At 36.4% G+C, this 16162-nt stretch overlaps 1 protein-coding gene across 1 annotated transcript in view; it reads right to left on the reverse strand.

Moving 5' to 3' along the window:
- Positions 1-668: 668 nt before the first annotated feature.
- Positions 669-16162, reverse strand: part of MRPL42 (mitochondrial ribosomal protein L42) — a 35741-nt gene continuing 20247 nt past the window's right edge. Inside the window, exon 6 of the mRNA XM_057742464.1 lies at positions 669-12849. Within this exon, the coding sequence (XP_057598447.1) occupies positions 12804-12849 (46 nt within the window). The 3' untranslated portion in view covers positions 669-12803. The remainder of the gene's footprint in view (positions 12850-16162) is intronic.

A 16162-nucleotide genomic window follows, 5' to 3' on the forward strand; every position in this document is an offset into this window, starting at 1 on the left:
AAGTCAGACAAAGAAAGACAAATACTTTTGTATCTTATCACTTAGATGTGGAATCTAAAAAGTAAAAGAAATGAATGAGTATAACAAAACATAAACAGACTCACAGATGCAGAGAACAAACTAGTGGGGAGAGGGAAGAAGGGAGTGGCAAGACAGGGGAAGGAGATTAAGAGGTAGAACTACTATTTATAAAATAATATGCTATAAGGATATATTGTATAGGACAGGGAATATAGCCAATGTTTTAAAATAACTTTAAATGGACTATATAAAAATTTGAATCACTATGTTGTACACTTGAAACTAATATTGCAAATCAAATCAACTCTACTTCAATTTCTTTAAATGTTCAATATCTTGAATGTGGTGGCAGTTACGAGTGTATACATTTATCAAAGATCATTAAACCATATGTTTAAATATGTGCATGTTATGGTATGCAAATAATACCTCAATAAAGTGGATTTTAAATAATGATTCTCTAAGAAGCAATCTTCCCCAACTAATCTAATCCCCAATGACTGCTTCTTTTCCTGAACTTGAATGATGGTACTCAATTTATCAATTGATTGCTTAACGTCTTATTTTGGCCTCCAATTGTTAAGCAGACCATTCCACCTTATTGTTTAGCTCTCCCCCACCCCCACCCCACCCTTAGCTAACCAGTGTGTGTGGAAAAGAGACACTATTAAAATACATGGTTTAATTGATAAGGAAGTTATCAGTTATTGAGCATATCAATGAGTGATCATTCAGGTAGAGCTGGTTTATAAGTAAAAGTTATGAATTTCTTTTGGACATCGGGAAAGAAAACTTCAGTTTCTTACTGAGAGCCAACCATAGCATGTGCATTTAGCTCTGTCCTACAGACACATGACAATCTAAACCCAAAAGTAAATCAGCTGAGATTAGTGATTCCTATTGTGATGGAATGGCCATCATATTTGCTACCTCTCTTTTCAAAAGGTAGTCTCTTTCCCTACTCCCTGCACCTGGGATGGCCTTGTGGAAGTGTTGTTGAGCCAGATCAAAGGCTTGGCCTTAAGGGACTTTACAGCTTTTGGTCTTGTACCCTTGAGACCCTGAAGCCATGTGAACAAGCCAGGGTTGGTTTGCTGGATGAGAAACACAAAGGTCCTTGTATTGCCCCAGCTGACAGCCATTCAATCACTGTGACATAAGGATGATGCCATCCAAGACTAGCCAGACTCATTAACCCAACTAATGACCTCAGATATATGAGCCCAGCCTACACCAGAATACCCAAAAGAACTGTGAACTAAATAAAGTGTTGTTGTTTTAAGCCAATGAGTTTTGGGGTAATTTGTAACTTAGCAATACATAACTGATACTCAAGAACTCAGCCAAAGTTCTCTTAAAACACAGACCAAGTAATTTTAGACATTTATCAACAAGTCATTAAATCCTTAAAAGAAACTGAAGGTTGAAGCTGACATGAAAGGAATAATTTATTTCTCCCTGGAAATATTAATCAGAAAATAAGGTAAAGTATCTCTGAATAGATAACTAGAATGAGTGAAGAAATAATCTAATGCTTTAATAGTAAATGTATGATCTCAGGGGCACAGCCAATGGAATGCTAGAGCTGGTTCACACCAATTTGTGAGACCCAATTATTAAATTTTCAGAAATTTTGTGAGCCAGTTGTTAAACCATTGGTAGATTAAATCAGCCATGGTGAGCATTATCTACACCATGGAAACTGGCAAGCACTCCCAATCAGACCCAGTTGTTAAACCTGTACTAGTATACCACTGGGCACATTTGCTATCGGAAGCAAATTTCATCAATATGTGTATACATATATACACATATTAAAATATCCTTAATGTTTAAAGAAGACATTGGTTGGTTCTGCCATGATATGTGATCTTGGGCAAGTCAATTAGTCTTGCTGAGTCTGTTCCCATATCTGTAAAATCAAAGTCTGTGCCCAAAAATCATCTTTAAGGTTTCTTTCAGGTCTACTCTTCTATCTCCTATGATGGTAATTATACCTGGATGGCAGTGATGGAAAAGGACAATGAGAGCAATTCAAATGATCACACTGACCGTGCTACTGATGACAAACTTTGCTCTAATTCAAGACAAGCTAAAGTGGTGGTATAGTAGTAATTAAATGTGCTTTCGGTTATGGAGGAGGAACAGGTGAATTCTGACTAGAGGGGAAAGAAGACAAGGTCTGGGCAAGATATTTTATCAACCAAGAATGAGATCTCATCTTTGAATCCACAGTGGCTTGAACTCTGTAGGTGCTTAATAAAATTTGCTGAAATGATTAGTTCCTGGAGAAAACTTTAGAAAGAAGATACAATCCTGCTGAAACGAAGAGTTCTACTTGAGATTTCCAGATGTAACTGTGAGATTCCGCCTCAGTTTCTCCATCTAAAAACAGGCACTCATTTATAAGCAGCATAACAAAAATTCAGGCAATCATGACTGTGAATCATTTTAGGCTTCCTGCAGGAAGATGCTATATAAATGTGAGGTGATGTTACTAAATCTAAGTGGATGCCTTTCTGCAGAATTAGAAAACACATTACATACTCTCTGAGCATTTCTTCAAAGTGCATTTAACTGTTCAACTTTCAGAAGGTTAAACAGCACATTAGAAAATAGTAAGGGGCTAATAGCTGAGCTGAAATAGGGGAAAACATTTCTTTGGAATATTTGCAAATTATTTTGGTAAAAAATATTAGCAAGTAATTTTGAACTTCCGTGGTGGAAAAAAATATAAGAAATCATTCCCTTTGCCTATAAGCAGCAGAGACACTTATTTATGCCTTCAGCCAAAGAAATGGTTTGCTAACTTCTTGTGTTTATGCACTGATATCCAAGCTCATTTCTGAAAACACATCTGAAACTGGAAAAATATTCCTTGATGGAATTATCCCATCCAAAATGAAGGCACATGATGTCTTATTTTCTTCTTTTCTTAAAAATGCTTGAATCTAATTAAGGTTGCTTCTGAGAAAATGTGGAAACCACACTTTCTTTCTTGCATATCAATATCATTCCAGTACTAATGTTATTATGTACTTAGCTGCAGGCAAATAAGAACTAGGGTATAATGTGACACAGTCTTTAATGAACTGCTGAAAAACTACAGAGCTTATCTCCAGGAAAAAGACATACAAAATTCTCAAAATTCTACACAATTTCAGGAGTTTCACAGGTGTTCCCAACCCCAAATCCCATTTACAGAATCCTTAGGTTAAAATCTTCTGCACTAATTTCTTTTACAAAATCATATTAAGGTGCTTGTGCTACAATAAATGTACCAGGCCATATTAGGTGCTAGAGACATAGTGGTACATATAGCCATGGAGGGTCTTTGAAAGTCATGGAATTTACAGTCTAGTAGGGAAGATGGACATCTATCAAATAATCATATACACACAAAAATGCCTAATTAAAAATTGTGATCAAGTATAATGGAGAAAAGAATTACATCTGACCTCTCTTCAAACACCATGCAAAGAAGAGAATGAAGTGAAATATTTAAAGTGTTGCAATTAAAAAACTCACCAACCTAGAATTCTGTACCCTGCAATATTATCCTTCAAAAGTAAAGGATAGGAGGAGATACGATTAAGATGGTGGAGTAGGAGGACGTGCGCTCACTCCCTCTTGCAAGAGCACCAGAATTACAACTAAATGCTGAACAATCATTGACAGAAAGACACTGGAACTCACCAAAAAAGACACCCACATCCAGAGACAAAGGAGAAGCTGCAATGAGACAGCAGGAGGGTCACAATCGCGTTAAAATCAAATCCCATAAATGCTGGGTGGGTGACTCACAAGCTGGAGAACAGCTATACTGCAGAAGTCCACCCACTAAAGTGAGGGTTCTGAGCCCCATGTCAGGCTTCTCAACCTGGGAGTCCAGCAACAGGAGGAGGAATCCCCAGAGAATCAGACTTTGAAAGCTAGCAGGATTTGATTGCAGGACCTCTACAGGACTGGAGGAAACAGAGACTCTACTCTCAGAGGGCACACAAAAAAGTGTGCTCACCAGGACCCAGGCGGAAGGAGCAGTGACCCCATAGGAGACTGAACCAGACCCACCTGCTGGTGTTGGAGGGTTGCCTGCAGAGGTGGGGGCCAGCTGTGGCTCACCGAGGAGACAGGGGCACTGGCAGCAGGGGTTCTGGGAAGTGCTCACTGGTGTGAACCCTCCCAGAGTCCACCATTAGCCCCACCAAAGAGCCTGTAAGCTCCAGGATTAAGTAGCCTCAGGCGAAACAACCAACAAGGTGTGAACACAGCCCCACTCATTAGCAGACAAGTAGATTAAAGTTTTATTGAGCTCTGCCCACCAAATCAGATTAAAGTGTTACCAAGCTCTGCCCACCCAGCCCTACCCACCATCAGTCCATCCCATCAGGAAGCACCCACAAGCCTCCTAGACAGCTTCCTCCACAAGAGGGCAGACAGCAGTATCAAGAAGTATCAGCAGTATTTCATCTTGTGGAACTGAAACCACAGCCACAGAAAGAGAAAATGAAAAAGCAGAGGACGTTGTACCAGATGAAGGGACAGGATAAAAACCCAGAAAAACAACTAAATGAAGAGGAGATACGCACCCTTTCAGAAAAAGAATTCAGAATAATGATGGTGAAGATGATCCAGGACTTTGAAAAAAGACTGGATGCAAAGATCGAAAAGTTTACCAAAAACCTAGAAGAATTAAAGAACAAACAAACAGAGATATGCAACACAATAACTGAAATGAAAAATACACTAGAAGGAACCAATAGCAGATTAACTGAGGCAGAAGGGCGAATAAGTGACCTGGAAGACAGAACGGTGAAAATCCCTGATGAGGAAAAGAATAAGGAAAAAAGAATGAAAAGAACTGAAGACAGCCTAAGAGACCTCTGGGACAATGTTAAATGCACCAACATTCACATTATAGGGGTCCCAGAAGGAGAAGAGAGAGAGAAAGGACCTGAGAAAATATTGGAAGAGATTATAGTTGAAAACTTCCCTAACATGGGAAAGGAAATAGCTACTCAAGTCCAGGAAGCACAGAGTCCCAGGCAGGATAAACCCAAGGAGAAACATGCCAAGACATACAGTAGTCAAATTGACAAAAATGAAAGACAGAGGAAAGTTATTAAAAGCAACAAGGGAAAAATGACAAATAACATACAAGGGAACTCACATAAGGGTAACAGCTGATTTCTCAGCAGAAACTCTGCAAGCCAGAAGGGAGTGGCACCATATATTTCAAGTGATGAAAGGGAAAAACCTACAACCAAGAATACTCTACCCAGCAAGGATCTCATTCAGATTCAATGGAGAAATCAAAAGCTTTACAGACAAGCTACAGCTAAGAGAATTCAGCTCCACCAAACCAGCCCTACAACAAATGCTAAAGGAACTTCTCTAAGCAGGAAACATAAGCGAAGAAAAGGACCTACAAAAGCAAAAACAAAACAATTAAGAAAATGGTCATAGGAACATACATATTGATAATTACCTTGAATGTAAATGGAGTAAATGCCCCAACAAAAGACACAGACTGGCTGAATGGACACAAAAACAAGACCCATATATATGCTGTCTCCAAGAGACCCACTTCAGACCTAGGGATACATACAGCCTGAAAGTGAGGGGATGGAAAAAGATATTCCATGCAAATGAAAATCAAAAGAAAGCTGGAGTAGCAATAGACACATCAGATAAAATAGACTTTAAAATAAAAAATGTTACAAGAGACAAGAAAGGACATTATATAAATATCAAGGGATCCATCCAAGAAGAGGAGATACCAGTTATAAATATATATGCACCCAATATAGGAGCACCTCAATATATAGGCAAATGCTAACAACTATGAAAGAGGAAATGCAAGGCAGAAACAGAGACACAGGTGTAGAGAACAAACACATGGACACCAAGTGGGGAAAGCGGGGAGGGCTGGGGGGGGGGATGAATTGGGAGATTGGGATACCAAATTGTACACTCTAAATATATGCTGTTTACTCTCTGTTAACTGTATCTCAATAAAAGTTCTAAAAAAAAAAAGAAAGAAAAACCATAAAGGATAAACACCTTCTCAAACAAAAATTGAGGGAATTTGTTGCCAGTAGATCTGCCTTGTGAAAAATGCTAAAAGAAGTTATTTAGAGAGAAGGAAAATGATATAGGTCAGAAATGCAGACCTACAAAAAGAAAGGAAGAGTAGTGAAGAAGGAATAAGTGAAGATGAAATAAAAACTTTTTTCGGGACTTGTCTAGCAGTCCCAATGGTTAAGACTCTGCTTTCACCACAGAGGGCATGGGTTCGATCCCTGGTCAAGGAACAAAGTTCCCACACACTGTGCAGCGTGGGGAAAAGAAAAAGTACAACAACAATTCAAACATATTCAAAAGTGAGGGGAAAATAAACCTACTTGCAAATATCTGCTTTAATTAAATAGAAAACCATTATTAAAAAAAAAACTTATTCTTCATTGATCTAACATATAACAGTTTGTAGAAAAAATAATAACAATGATGCAGACTCCCCTGGTGGTGCAGTGGTTAAGACTCCACACTCCGAATGCAGCGGGCCCAGGTTCAATCCTGGTCAGGGAACTAGATCCCACATGCATGTCACAACTAAAGTTCGCATGTCACAACTAAGGAGCCCACCGGCTACAACTAAGACCCAGTGCAACCAAATAAATAAAAATAATAACAATGATGTATTTGATTATACATATATATGCTTGTGTATGAGAAATGAATTATGGCAATGATATACGGGATAGAAGGGAAGAATCAGGATTATTTTGTTATTATAAGGTTCTTGTACTACCCATGAAGTAGTATAGAGTTATGGGGTAGTGCAAGAACCTTAAAATAACAAAATAATCCAGCAGTATAGGGTGGACTTGACTTAGTTGCAAATGTGTATTGCAGGTTCTAGGGTAATCACTATAAAAAGATTTTAAAAATCTTCTTTAAAAAATAAGAAGCATAAGAAATATGCTTATGAAAGGAGAGAAAACAGAATCATATAAAATTATTACTTAAAACCACAAAAGGCAAAAAAGAGTAGAAGACAAAAATAAGAACAAAGAACAAGGGCAACAAATAGAAAACAGTGACGAATATGGCAGATAGTATTCCAACTATATCAACAATCACTTTGAATGTTAATGGTCTAAAAGCACCAATTAAAAGACAGAGATTGTCAGAGTGGATCAGAAAACAAGACCCAACTATATGTTGTCTGCAAGAAACCTACTTTAAACATAAAGACACATATAGGTTAAAAATAAAGGGATATAAATGACAACAAAAAAACAAACAACTCAATCGAAAAATGGGCAGAAGACCTAAACAGACATTTCTCCAAAGAAGATATACAGATGGCCAACAGGCACATGAAAAGATGCTCAACATCGCTAATTATTAGAGAAATGCAAATCACAACTACAAGGTATCATCTTACACCAGTCAGAATGGCCATCAGCAAAAAGTCTAGAAATAACAAATGCTGGAGAGGGTGTGGAGAAAGGGAACTCTCCTACACTGTTGGTGAAAATGTAAGTCGGTGCAGCCACTATGGACAACAGTATGGAGGTTCCTCAGAAAACTAAAAATAGAATTACCATATGAGGCTAAGCATATGTGGCGACATGGGAAATAACTGTACCTTCCACTCAATTTTGCTGTGAACCTAAAGTGCTGTAAAAAATAGTCTTTTATGGATGCTACATGTAAAACAATGAAATTAGAACACTAACACCATACACAGGACTTCCCTGGTGGCAGAGTGGTTAAGAATCCACCTGCCAATGCAAGGGACAAGGGTTTGATCCCTGGTCTGGGAAGATCCCATATGCTGCGAAGCAACTAAGCCCGTCTGCCATAACTACTGAGCCTGCACTCTAGAGCCCATGTGCCACAACTACTGAAGCCTGCACACCTAGAGCCTGTGCTCCGCAACAAGAGAAACCACTGCACTGAGAAGCCTGTGCACCGCAAGGAAGAGTAGCCCCTGCTCTCTGCAACTAAAGAAAGCCCATGCATAAATTAATTAATTAATTTTTTTAAAAAAAGGGATTCCTAGGTGGCACAGTGGTTAAGAATCTGCCTGCCAATGCAGGGGACACGGGTTTGATCCCTGCCCCAGGAAGATACCACACGCCACGGAGCAACTAAGCCCGTGAGCCACAACTATTGAGCCTGGGCTCTAGAGCCCATGACACACAACTGTTGAGCCCATGTGCCGCAACTACTGAAGCCCATGTGCCTAGAGCCCACACTCCACAACAAGAGAGGCCACTACAATAAGGAGCCCTCACTCACTGCAACTAGAGAAAACCTGTGTGCAGCAATGAAGACCCAACACAGCCAAAAAAAAAAAACCAAAAATCAAAAAACCCCCAAAACAAAACCTACCATACCCCAAAATAGACTCAAAATGGATTAAAGACCTAAATATAAGGCCAGATACTATAAAACTCTTAGAGGAAAACATGGGCAGAACACTTGCTGACATAAATTGCAGCAGTATCGTTTTTGATCCATATCTTAGAGTAATGAAAATAAAAACAAAAATAAATGGGGCCTAATGAAACTTAAAAGCTTTTGCACAGCGAAGGAACCATAAATAAAATGAAAAGACAACCCACAGAATGGGAGAAAATATTGGCAAATGATGCGACCAACAGGTATTAATCTCTAAAATATACAAACAGCTCATGCCACTCAATATCATAAAATAAACAACCCAATCAAAAAATGGGCAGAAGTTCTAGACATTTCTCCAAAGACAGATGGCCAAAAAGCACATGAAAATATGCTCAACATCACTAATTATTAGAGAAATGCACATCAAAACTATGATAAGGTATTACCGCACACTGGTCAGAATGGCCATCATCAAAAAATCTACAAACAGTAAGTGCTGAAGAGGGTGTGGAGAAAAGGTAACTGTCATCCACTGTTGATGGGAATGCAAATTGGTACAACCACTATGGAGAACAGTATGGAGGTTCCTTAAAAAACTAAAAACAGAACTACCATATGATCCAGCAATCCCACTCCTGGGCATATATCCGAAAAAAACCATAATTCGAAAAGATACATGCACCCCAATGTTCACTGCAGCATTATCTACAATAGCCAAGACATGGGTGCAACCTAAATGTCCATCAACAGAGGAATGGATAAAGATGTGGTGTATATATATACAACAGAATTTTACTCAGCCATAAAAAAGAATGAAATAATGCCATTTGCAGCAACATGAATGGACCTAGAGATTACCATGCTAAGTCAAGTAAATCAAAGATGAATATATTATATGTATATGTAGAATCTAATTTAAAAAATGATACAGATGAACTTATTTACTAAACAGAAACTCACAGACCTCCAGATCAAACTTACGGTTACCAAAGGGGAAACATGGAGGGAAATGATAAACCAGGAGATTGGGATTAACATATACACGCTACTACATATAAAATAGATAACTAACAAGGACCTACTGTATAGCAAGGGGAACTCTACTCAGTATTCTGTGATAACATTTATGGGAAAATAATCTGAAAAAGAATGGATATATATATATATACACACACACAGATATATATATAATTGTATAACTGATTCATTTTGCTGTACATCTGAAATTAACAAATTGTAAATCAACTATATTAGAATAAAAAAATTTTTTTAATAAAAAATAAAAGTCTTTCAAAAAATAAGAAAAAGTATTCACCAGGATGTTAATAACCACATTCTTCATAATAGGGAACAAACAGAAACAATGATTATGTCTAATAGTATGGAGTTAATAAAATTACAACAATCCAGATTATAAAATAATATGAACCCATTAAATGAGAGTATTTACTGATATGGCAAAAAAATTCATGATATTAAGTGAAAAAGCAAGTTATAAAACAACATGCATAATAAATACAATTATTTTTTAAATTTATTTATGCAGTAAAATAACAGGGAAGGTAGCAAAAATGTTAGTGTTATCTTTAGATGGGACAATTGTGGGTAATTTTATTTTCTATTTATTTAGTCTCTAATTTAAAAAAATGATGCATTCTATTCATGGTTAAAAGGCAACGTCATTAGAAAAATTAAGTAGCTCAGTAGATACTAGTTAAGTAGATACTATGCTCCTTAAGGGCCCATTTTTTGTTATTGGCCTGGCACAAAGTATAATGCCTCTTCATAATAGGCACAGTAGGGGGTTCAGTAAATGCTTAATGACTAGATAAACAGAATGAATAACGGCCTCACTTAATTTCACTGTCATTTATTCTACTAGTCATTCTTACCTAAAGAACATGCACATATTGTCTGCTAAATTAAGCACATTAAGTCACTATCCTTTGGTTGAGAAATGTTCAAATTGAACCCTATGTGAGAGTGCCCTCTGGTGGTTTCGCTGACAATACTTTTATCAACTTGAAGTGTGTTAATCCACCTCACCAATAGGAGGAAATATGAGAATAAGGACTGGGTAGTAAGATTTTCATGAAGCTAAATTTATTTCATTTAAAGAATCATCAGACCTTATGTACTTTTTACACTTCTGAAAAAATAAAATAAAATGACCTTTCATAAAGTGTTAGTGATGGTGTATAACGTGTTACTCCTCTGAAGTGCAGAAGCAGAGGGGAGGTAATAGCAGTGATGAAACATGGACTTAGCAACTCATGAAAACCAAAATTCCAGGAACTACAGTGTTAGCTACAATGTACTATATTTCCAGTACAACAAAAAACTAGTTAATTCTCCAAAGCACTCACATGTGAATGTGTGGTTTGGGCATCTCACGAGGGTGAGTCAAAAATTATCCGCACTCTGGCTATATTAAAACTTCTGTTGGCCGCACTATCTTATCAGCACTTTCCGTTCAACGCTACTATCTCCCCAGTCACTGTTGTGGACGTGTGAACATGTTACATCAGTTCATTTGTAACTGCGGTGTGAGCAAAAATGGATGCTCCACTTATGATGTGCACAAAAGAGCAGCGTGCAGTGATTCATTTTTTGTGGTCTGAGGGTGTACCTGATGCCAGTATTTATCGAAGACTTTGTGCACAGTATGCAGACAGCGTTTTGTCCTGAAAAAGTGTGTATGAATGGATAGAGAAGTTCAAGGAAGGTTGCACAAGTGAAAGCAACCCTACAAAGACGAAGATTCACTTCTGATGAAGAAGTGAAGACAACGGTGCATTCGTGGCTCACAGCTCAGCCTAAAACGTTTTTTAATGAGGGAATATGAAAGCTTGTTGACAGATAGACAGTGTATTGAAAAGCAAGGAGATTATGTTGAAAAATGATGTATTTGTCTTTTCTAAAAGTTAATTACAACAAATTCTACAGCCAGAGTGTGGATAATTTTTGACTCACCCTCGTACAACTGAACAATCTCTACTTAGTAGATCCTTGTACTTAGAAGAAAATGTATTTAATTAGTTTAGTTTTTAATTCTTCCTACTTTTATAACATGGCATATCTCAATCTGTGTTAAAAATTTGGATATAAATCAACCAGAAAGAAACTATTTTCGAAGAAGTGTCACCAAACATAGCCAGTTAATATTTCTGATTATCAAATTCTATTGATGTGTTTTTCCTTTGATCTTCCCCCCAAATGAATCATATATTAATGAAAAGAGCATAAACCACTTAAAAACACTTCTTTTCTGTAACAGAGGGTGGCCACTGCTAATTATTTTCTTTACTCTTTCCTTTTCACTATTCTTTACATTTTACTCAACACTTGAAACTTCACCTTCCTTTATTAAAAGAACTAGATTACGCAACAGACTTTAAATGTGAACCATTTTTCACACCAAATCTTAAAATATCACAAATATTGCACAAGTTTGAATAAAGCACCTTTTCACCTTCTTAAAAGACATCCTCACCTTCTAAATAGAAATCACAGGGGCAGCAATGCTATTAAGGATCATATATAAGCTGGTAGTGATAATCAACAGTATAGACTATTAACATTCTTGTAAGACTAGTTTAGTAATATTAACATTTTAATCACAGAGTTGCATGTGTTCTGAAGCTAGCATAATTTTTAAGACAGCCAGAAATAAAACATCTCAAAATGAATAATACAATATTCCTTCTGGGAAAATACATTCTTGGGTGAAAGAAAACACCTCTTGTCATAGTGATGCACTGCAAAAAAGCTCTGGAGCCTGACAGTTTGGACCTGGCTCTCCCACTTGCTAGGTAGGTAGGGTTCAAGTCACTTAGCCTTATCTGTAAAATGGGGATGATGCTCTTTCTTCAAACGATTATTGTGAGAATTTAATAATAATGTAAATGAAGGACCTAGCAGGTAGTAGAAACTGATTACAATGTAAGTAATTATTTCCTAGAGTCACAAAAAAGGAAACATTATAGCATATATTTTCTGCTAGGCCCTTGAGTTTCTTCAAAGGCAATTTAAAAATCTCCAGGAGAACCATGCACATTTTTAAATCATATTTATACTACTAACAATATTTGGCTGATAATATACAAGTATGTAATCATACTAGGCACATAAAAATAAACAGTAGACTTTAATAACTCAAAATGAAAATACGATAAAATAGCCTTCTGTAAATAAGAATGTCAAATCCAGAATTATTTAACATATACAAAGAAATACACATTCTAACATATGAAAAGATTTTATTATTTTACTATAAAACATATTAGTGAATATACCCAATTGTATTTTCTCAAATGGCAAATGAGATGCAGGATAACATTTCTCTTTGATTCCTGAAAACCTCAATATCATCTGTCTTTTGGAGGATTCAGTTTCCTACGACGTCTATGATACCTTGAAAAGAAGAAAATATTTAAGATAAGATTATTTTAATAAAAGTTAACTGTTCCTGATAGAAATATCAAATTTCTATTACCTTGCTGTTTATTGGCACTCAAAAATATCGATGAAACCCAATACACACACACACACACACAGTTAGACACACCTCAGGTAGATATTTCTTCATAATAAAACACATTTTCCTGCTGTGAAAACTGTTTTCTATTAATTAAGGATTTGTAAAGTCTTTTTTTCAGATCCTGTGATAGCTTCAACATGGCAATCTGGATGACTGTTCCTTAATTTAAAACTAATGATTGTCTTTATAGTAAAGAAATAGCACACTGTGAACATACAGAATGTGCTCTATTAAAACTTTTATTCAAAAGGGTATGATCAGCTCTAAATGGAGGCCTCTTAAGCTGCAAGATCATGTTTTAATAAACAATCAAACACGATTAGTAATATGTATATGCAAAAATGTGCAATATTACCCAAATGGAAGAAATGCAAATTAAAACAGTGAAAACCTTTTTACTTGTTGTTTTTGCAATCACAAATATTTTTTAAATTATAATGCACAATCCAAGTATGGGTATGGTGGGTATGGTAAAGTAAGCAATATCAGACCCAACTGCTTAAAGTATTAATTAGTATAACACTTTTGAAAACCAGTGTGGCAATAGTTTCAAAACTTTTTTTAAATAATCATAACTTTTGATCTAGTAATTCCTCTTCTGGAAATCTATCCTAAAGCAATAAGCAGTTAAAATATTAACTATTTTAATATTAAAATATTAAATATTAATGGAGAAAGGAATGATATAGGATGCAAATTTATATATATAGTATGATTAAAACCATGTAAAAATAAGCAAACTATATAACAAAACTTATGTACAGAAAGAGAGACATAAAATGCATTGTTAGCAGTGACTAAGTGATTTCACCATGGAGAATTCTTTTTTCTTCTCATCATTTCCTTATTTTCTTTATTGAGTTAAGAAATTTCTGCACAGAGTACATGTACTTTCGGTGATGAGTTCTCGTCAAAAATTCCCTTAAGTCCAGACTCTGCCAAGTTGGTCTGAGCTAATTTTTAACTTTTTTGCTAGTGTGGAAATTCAATGTAAAGATTTCTATACCATTAATGATAAGACATGTACCTTAGGCTCTTTAGATGTGATTAAGGTGATCTAGGGGACTTCCCTGGTGGTGCAGTGGATAAGACTCAGCACTCCCAACGCAGGGGACCTGGGTTCAATTCCTGGTCAGGGAACTAGATCCCACATGCATGCTGCAACTAGGAGTTCACATGACACAACTAAGGAGCCCTGGAGCCGCAACTAAGGAGCCTGAGAGCCATAACTGAGACCCAGTGCAACCAAATAAAAAAATAAATGAATGAATAAAAAAGATGATCTGAAGTATTTTTTGCCTACCTTAAGGTTTCAGAAGGCAACCTTCCTATACATTGTTTTTGATATTGATTTTTTGAAAAATTGCAAAATATAGAAATTAAGTTTAAAAAAATGAAGTACATCTACATATACTAACATGGAACCCTAAGTTGTAGAATAATACATATAGCACAATATCACTTATCTAAATAAACATTTCTACATGCACTTATACTGGCACTGAGAAAATTACGGTTTTCTTAAGGGCTCCACTTATGTGCCAGATAATCAAGGTTTTATTAGTGCAGTGGTATCCCTTGAAAGGTGTTCTCTCAAAGCCGTTAGATACCACAATAGGAGTCTGGGAAGTCACAAACTTCCTGAAATTATTACTAAAAATTTTGTATATGTGTTTTTCTGGGAAGTGGATTCATAGGTTTCATCAGATTCACAATGAAGTCTGTGCCCCTAAAAATCTAAGCACTATCCTATAAAAAATGTGATTCAACTTACAATGTTCAACCATTTTCACTACTTAAGGCTGACTGAAAATGCCTGATACCCTGATAGCCCTAAACCTAACAAAGTCAAACTCTAAAATATGCTCAATAAATGTCCAACAGCATTTATAGATTTCTTATGCATAAATGTCAATATATGCTATAATCATTCAGAAGCCAGCACCTGAATTTTAGGGTGTCCTTATAACTTATCATCTAAACTGGGATCCTTTAAAGAATAAAACCCCACTCTATCAATAATTAACAAAAGCGTTAAACTGAGACCGTTCCTGGAAAACCAAAACATATTGCTACCCTTTTTAAATTACACAATGACTCAGTGATACCTGAAAGATGTGTCCACAGTTCTTAGTCCAAGATAGAACTTCACCTCCTGGTTCACATGCAGCTAGATGTTCAAATGTTTCCTACTCATGGCGGAGGTAGCTAATTTTTGTTGCCTCCATGGCAATATATTAAAGTAGTTCTTTAAATAAAGTGGTACTGCTACTCATACATTCATAGAATTGCTTTATATTTCATAAATTTAGAATTACTTTCCAGATCCTTCTTACTTTCTATCCAGACTTCTTTCAATTCCTCCATCCTTCTTTCTTTCAACATAACTTTACATTTAGTGGAGTTATGTTAGTTATTTTCTTTTTTAAGAGATATTATGAAAATCAGAATCATTCGCTCATTCATTTATTCATTCATTTTTAAATGTGTGGAGCATCGACTACATGCCAGGTACCATTTTTAGGTGCTAAGGTTTCTGTGGTACACAAAACATGACAAAATCTCTACCCTTATGAAGCTTATGTTCCAGTGTTTAAATAGAAAAACAAGATAAACAAGTTGGCCAGGGAAGGCTTCCGTGAGTAAAAACTTTTAAAAGTAAGAGAGCTATCTTTGCTGATATCAGCGAGAAAAGTATTCTATGCAGAGTACACAGGAGGTATAAGGGCTCTGAGGTAGAAGGAAGGGCATGTTTAATGAACAGCAAAGAGGTCATGTGACTGGAACAGAGTGAAGAAGGAAGAGAATAGTAGGAAATGAGAGTGGAAAAGTAATACAGGGTCAGATCACATAGGTTCTTGTAGATAACAGATAAGGCCTATAGCTTTTCTATGAGTGAGATGGAAAGCTGTTGGAAGGATTTCAACAGAAAAATTATAAGAATTAATGGAATTTTTAACAGGATTACTCTGTGGTAAGAACAGACTACAGGGAAGCAAAGGCAGAAGTAGGTAGACCAGTTAGAAAGCCACTTCTATGAACCAGGCAAAAGATGGCGGCATGGACCAGGATGATGGCAGAGGCAATGGTGATAAATGGTCAAAGCTGGATACATCTTGGAGATACAGCCAACAGAATTTGCTGACAGACTAGATGCTAGGTGTGAGACAAGGAGAAAAGTCAAGA

This window comes from Hippopotamus amphibius, chromosome 7 (genome assembly GCF_030028045.1).
Source record: "Hippopotamus amphibius kiboko isolate mHipAmp2 chromosome 7, mHipAmp2.hap2, whole genome shotgun sequence".
NCBI classification, from domain to species: Eukaryota; Metazoa; Chordata; class Mammalia; order Artiodactyla; family Hippopotamidae; genus Hippopotamus; species Hippopotamus amphibius.